This window comes from Squalius cephalus (assembly GCF_949319135.1).
Source record: "Squalius cephalus genome assembly, chromosome: 6".
Lineage (NCBI taxonomy): Eukaryota > Metazoa > Chordata > Actinopteri > Cypriniformes > Leuciscidae > Squalius > Squalius cephalus.
The window spans coordinates 46487214-46493213 of record NC_137127.1 but is presented as its reverse complement, the minus strand read 5'-3'; the positions used below and the strand labels follow the sequence as shown (position 1 = coordinate 46493213).

General features: G+C 41.4%; 1 protein-coding gene across 1 annotated transcript; it reads left to right on the top strand.

Moving 5' to 3' along the window:
- The first annotated feature begins 864 nt into the window (after positions 1 to 864).
- On the top strand, positions 865 to 2972 carry LOC307160634 (mRNA decay activator protein ZFP36L1). Its single transcript, XM_079874826.1, has 2 exons — positions 865 to 1000; positions 1541 to 2972. Exons 1-2 carry the CDS (start codon positions 947 to 949, stop codon positions 2594 to 2596), a joined length of 1110 nt encoding a protein of 369 aa, XP_079730952.1. The 5' UTR covers positions 865 to 946; the 3' UTR covers positions 2597 to 2972.
- Positions 2973 to 6000: the final 3028 nt, after the last annotated feature.

Here is a 6000-nt window from a genome sequence, read left to right as displayed (position 1 = left end):
CAATGACATAATGACGGAAGTGAAAATGGCCTCAGGTTAGGAGTCATTTACAGCTGAATTCAACATATAGAGGAGAGATGCTAATATTCATTTCAGTGTTGCAGACACCGAACCCAATGTTAACTTCTGAGAGACTTGAGTTCAAATATTTACACAAACGTTCAAGGATTTTTCAGGGAATTGTAAGATAAAGGCTCAAATTAAAGGCCGGTGTGATTTCATGCAAGACTGATAAAACTATTTTCTCAAAACAATAGCTCTGATACGAATGGTTACTTTGAAAAACAACTTTTAATATGCTCATAGAGCCAGTATTATTTTAATATCATTGATGCACTAGTTTTCAATCAATATTTTGAATGAGTATAATTTGTATATTTTCCCATTTCGTTTTTATTTTAGTTTAAGTTTTTGTAATTTAGTTGTTTTTGACATTTTTATTAGTTTTACTAATTTTTATTTCAGTTTTATTTTTGCTTAGTTATTTTAGTATATCAAGTTAAAGTGAAAATGAGAAATATTGCCTCTAACTGAAATAAAAAAAAGTAAAAAAAATTATGTTTAACCTGTAAAAAAGGTTACCTAAAGGAATTTAGTTTCTTAATAACCCTGTTTAGAGCTATTTCAGAAGTAAACTCAACTTTTTTTTATGTAGATCCAGCCATTTTTTAAATAATTTACACCTCATCTGAGATGCACTAAAGTTTGAGTTTGCTCTTTTGTGAAGCCCTGCACAGGACACAAGCAAACTTCCCTCACTCTTGAAGGGGTGTGACCCAAACTCTAAGACACGCCTCTTCAGAAGGTGGGAGGGGTTAGAAGTTTCTGCTTATAAAATGAGATTCCAACAGTGTGTTTGTAACAGAAGCAGAACTTGACATCCGTTGTTGAGCAGTTCAACAGATCCTTAACTGCACATAGAGAATCACAACCAGGCATCTCGAAAATGCCGTCAAATTTCCTCACACCCTTTCTTGAGTTGGATGATGAATTTTGCAAGGTAAGAATATGAACTTTGTTTCTTGAACTTAAAAGTTAAGCATTTAAACAGCACTTTTATAGAGACAGTTCAGTCATAGTTTACTCAATGCAATGTTGGGTTAAACTTTATTTTAAGGTGTCATTGTTACAGTGTAATTATATATTTAAGTACTGAGTAATATTAAGCAACTACATGTACTTACTATAGGGTTAGGGTAGGATTAGGATTCAGTTGAGGGTTAGTTGCATGTATTTATGCATAATTAACTGTTATTACTATGGTAAGTACATGTAACATATGTAACAAGGGCACTGTAAAATGAAGTATTACCCAATGTTGTTTCAAAGCTGGGTGACTTTCTGTCTTCTGTTGAAACCCCCCCCAAAAAAAGTATTTTTTTGTACATGCTATATACGTCAATGGGATCTAATGTTCTTTTGGGTCCAACTGACAACCCAAATCATTATTTTGTGTGAACATACCCTTCAATGGTTTGTGTTTCTTCATTCATTTAGTTCTGAAACTAGTATACTAAAGTCTCTCTCTGTGTGTTCCCAGAGTTTCCGCGGTATTGACCTTACAGATGCCACACAGAAACAGCGTGTGGTGGGATTCCAGCGCAGACACTCCCTGTGCCCGGTGACTCTTCCCAACTCTAAATTCAACAGCAACGAGAGCAACCCGTGGCCTTTGCCAGCCATCACCCAGCCCTGGATCCGCGAGCAGAAGCATCAGCTGCCTCGCTCCTCTCTGAACCAGATCCCCTTCAGAGTGGACCGGTCCGTGAGCATGATCGAGGGTCACGTGAACGCTTGCGAGAGCCCGACGGCTAGCTCTCTTCCTCCACCGCCCGGCCTGAACATCAGCACCAGCTCCCTGTCCTCCCCGAAGTCTGCGCCCATGTCCACTCGCTACAAGACGGAGCTCTGCCGGACGTACGAGGAAAGCGGCACCTGCAAGTACGGGTCCAAATGCCAATTCGCACACGGCATGGACGAGCTACGAGGCCTCAACCGGCATCCCAAATACAAGACCGAACCGTGTCGCACCTTCCACACCATCGGCTTCTGCCCCTACGGCGCCCGCTGCCACTTCATACACAACGCGGACGAGCAGCAAGGCGTTTCAGAGAACACACACACACACGGAGAGAAGAGCATCCGAGAGCGACCGCAGTTGCTCCGCCAGAGCGTGAGCTTCAGCGGCTTCTCCTCGCAACGCCAAACTCTCGGTTCGCAACGTCAAACTCTCGGTGGTTTCCACGCCGTCCCGGACGCCTTGGCCTTCTCCCGATCCTCGTCTGTATCCCCGCCTCCATCCACAGGGAGTCCCGACCTGCTCTCTCCTCTGTTCCCCGAGCCCGGGACCCTGAAGCACGGCCACCCGTTCACAGATCTGGGGGCGAACGGGAGCTTCTACGCCATCAGCGACTCGGAGAGCGTGCGAAACCTTGCGTACGCGCTCACATCGGCTCTGCAGAGAAGCGCTTCTGCGGACTCGCTCTCGGACCAGGACGACTACACCAGCTCCAGCAGCCTGAGCGACTGCGACTCTCCCGGGATCGAGGGCAAGCGTCTGCCCATCTTCAGCCGTCTGTCTGTCTCAGACGACTAGAGCGCATTACCTGTGCATATTGTGCATGCTCACTCGTGCAGATGTTTCTCTGCACTTGACTCATAAGAGTGATAGTTCATGAACTTTGTTGGCAATGTATACTGTTGTATACCCAGTTCGAAAGTGCAGTGGGAACTTCACTTTAGGTTTATTTGTATCGGGAATTGTTCTGCAGTGTTTTGTCTGTAGGATGAACTTTCCCAAGACGCCTATTTGTAGTCTAACCAAAGCCGAGCAACTTAGAGTATATACATCTAGTGTAACGTCTAACCCGCTCCCTGAACATACATACTGTAGCCTTTAGTTAAGGCATTTTTAAACGGACAGTGTTACTGAGTAGTTTAACCTAGTTCTTTTTAAAAAACAAAAAAAACAACTATTTATTGCTTTTTTGTATTATGCATTGCTTGCAGTTGTGTTTTGTATGCATTTCGAAGAAGGAACAATGTAGATAAGGCTTTTTTGTTTGTTTCTTTGAGCCCATTTGTCTGCTTTGCACGAGCTATCTCTTAGCTTTAATGAAGACCAGCTGCACAGAGTCTCACTGTTGGAATCTCAGGATCATTTTAAAGTGCTTTTGAAACACTCCACTGTCCTGTATCAGTCCTTCTCCATAATAACAGTCAGAGATATCCACAAGGAAGAGTCAAACATGTTCATATGCAAGCCAACATGAATGTGAAAATAACAATGTACCGGAAAGAAGTCAAGTTGTACCATGGCCTTCGTCTTTTGCACTCTTATCTTTTATTTAAGAGGCGAAAATTGTCATTTGCAAATAACATGAACTGTGAGTTCTGATGTCCGTAGGTTGTGTTTTGTTATTATTGTTGATGTTGTTTCTCATCCTTTTGCCTTGTGAAAAGACACGCTTTTGCCTTTTGTTAACTTAAAACTTATTTATTTCGTTTTTTCGAAGTGGGAAAACAGTATATTGTGTTGTGCTTTCGTTTCATGTTTGTTTATATATAATTTAAATGAACTGTTTACATTCCATGGGATGGTAATGCCCATTTTCATTATAATATATTGTTTTAAAATAAACTTTCAAGGGAACAAAAGATCATTTGCCTCCTTCCTTTGCGTTTCTTGTCTTCTACTCAACCCCGGTGAACCTTCTCAAGCTTTGCTTATAACAAATAGTTGCATGTGAATTCATTTTAAACACAACTCCACAATCCGGTTGAATGCTGCTCCTTCCATCTGCCTCCTCGAAAGAAAGAAAAATGCATACTTGACAGCTCTTTTAATTATTCAAGCTGAAAACACACACAAAGGACAAGTGAACAGATGAAGGCTTTTGTGTGTTGCTTTGCTCATTGTTCCTGCATTTGTGCATGGAAGACTAAGAAACATCCCACTGTCACACACGGTCATGGACAATAGCCAAAGGTCTCGCAGCCTTTCATTGAGACCAGGCCGGGCAGTAAATGAAATGCAGGGGCATTTCTCACATCAGGGCTCCTTTGTGAGGCGACTCTCCCTTTTCTTAACAACATCTGTATGCTAATGGCGTGGCAGAAGGGAGGAGTGATTTGCAAGTCTATTGCAGAGCGGTAGGTCCTCGGAGCAGCTTACCAGACACTGCTGGGTAAACACAAATGCAACCGAGAGAAGGGTGGGGGATCTATCTGGAAACCCTAATCACTTAAACTCCACAAACCATGATTTCACTCTTTTCGCTCTTAGTTCGGATCACCACAGTCTGACAACCACTTCCACAATCCCAATAGACTCTGGTGTGTTTTTAAGCATTGATATCGACTACTTCCTCCAAATCTCTGTAATCCCTGCTACACACTGTGTGATTTCAGCAATCCTACAAGATCATTACAAATGAATGAATGAGGCATTTATATAGTGCTTTCATATGTACTACTGTACACCCAAAGCGCTTTACAATCATATCAGGGGATCTCGCCTCAACCACCACCAGTTCACGATGTACGACATGGATCTAATAAACTTAACACCAATAAACAACCACTTCCACAATCCTTCCATTTTAACATAGACTCTGGTGTGTTTTTAAGCGTTGATATATACTCTGAATCTTTCTTTCAAATGCCTGCGACAGACTGCGATTTCGGCAATCCTACAAGATCATTACAAATCCCACTGTACGACATGGATCTGATAAACTTGGGTACGACATGTGTAGACTGTACAATGGTGAAACCTTGAATCGCAGGTTATGACGCAAGTTAATATAGAAGAATCATCAACATGCGCTGAAATAGAGCAAGATGAATCGCACTTTGGCAATTGTGATTTTTATGTGGACGAGGAAGCGAAACAGGAGATCATGGCTAGGGAAAAGAGGCCAACTTGACATGCCAGTGTTGTAAATGGAGCTTGAGGAAAGTCATTTGAAGTTTTAGTGCAATGTCAAGTTGAGCAATACGCCATGTCATGTTGCATTTTTACTGGCTAGTCGGTAGATGTAGGTCGTAGCAGCAAACACACTGTGAGATGATCATACTGAGGATCTCAGGCTATCTTTGGTCTCAAGACTGTGACGACGGCCGTCTTTGAAGCACTCTCTCACTGTACAACGTTTAGGAGCCACGACCACAGAAATCTCCACGATTGCTCATCTTTCGTCAGGGACAGCCCAACATCTTACAGTGTGTACCGGGCATAAAAGGGCTTTCAAGGGCAACTCACACAACACACTAAGTTTGAAGCTACTGCCACCTTGTGGTTCATATGTGGAAAAACACAGGCTCCGTCTGGGACATTCATTAGGTTGGGAAAGGCTCCAATAATCCTTTGGACATCAATTACTGTTCTTTCGAATTGCTTAGACACTAAAAGTGGTACTTGAGGCTCACTCAGTGTAACTATTCACTCATGCACCGAATCTTCAGACCAAATCTGCAAAACACTTATACATAAATAGATCACTTAGAAATCAAAACTCAGTGTTTAGAGAAAGAAAGAAATTAGTGTAAATACTGTAAGTCACATACACACACACAAAGCGCTTTAGAAATAAAGTTGACTTTCTGACTTGGCTTGTATGCATATTCAGTGTGTGTGTATATATAGGCTACATATATATATATATATATATATATATATATATATATATATACATACAAGATACAATATAGATTGTTTCGCATGTTTTACATTCTTCACATCTGTGTGCAGTTTGGTGTGTGTGTGTGTGGCTAATCATTTGATGTGATTGTGTGTAGAGTTACTACGCAAAAACACAATTTTTGGAAGAATTAACATAGTTATGAATAAAGTGTTTACTTTAGCAAGAGATGTCAGATGTTTTGCATGTTGTGTGTGTTTTGTGGTTTTGTGTGTAGAGTTTCAAGAAATGGAGCCATAGTTTCAGAAATTGTGTAAGCAATTTGAAAAAAACTGTAAGGAAAAACACAAATCCATTG

Coding starts and splice junctions, on each gene's coding strand:
- LOC307160634 (XM_079874826.1), top strand. CDS start 947: ATGCCGTCAAATTTCCTCACACCCTTTCTTGAGTTGGATGATGAATTT. Junction 1,001..1,540: donor TGGATGATGAATTTTGCAAG/GTAAGAATATGA, acceptor GTGTGTTCCCAG/AGTTTCCGCGGTATTGACCT.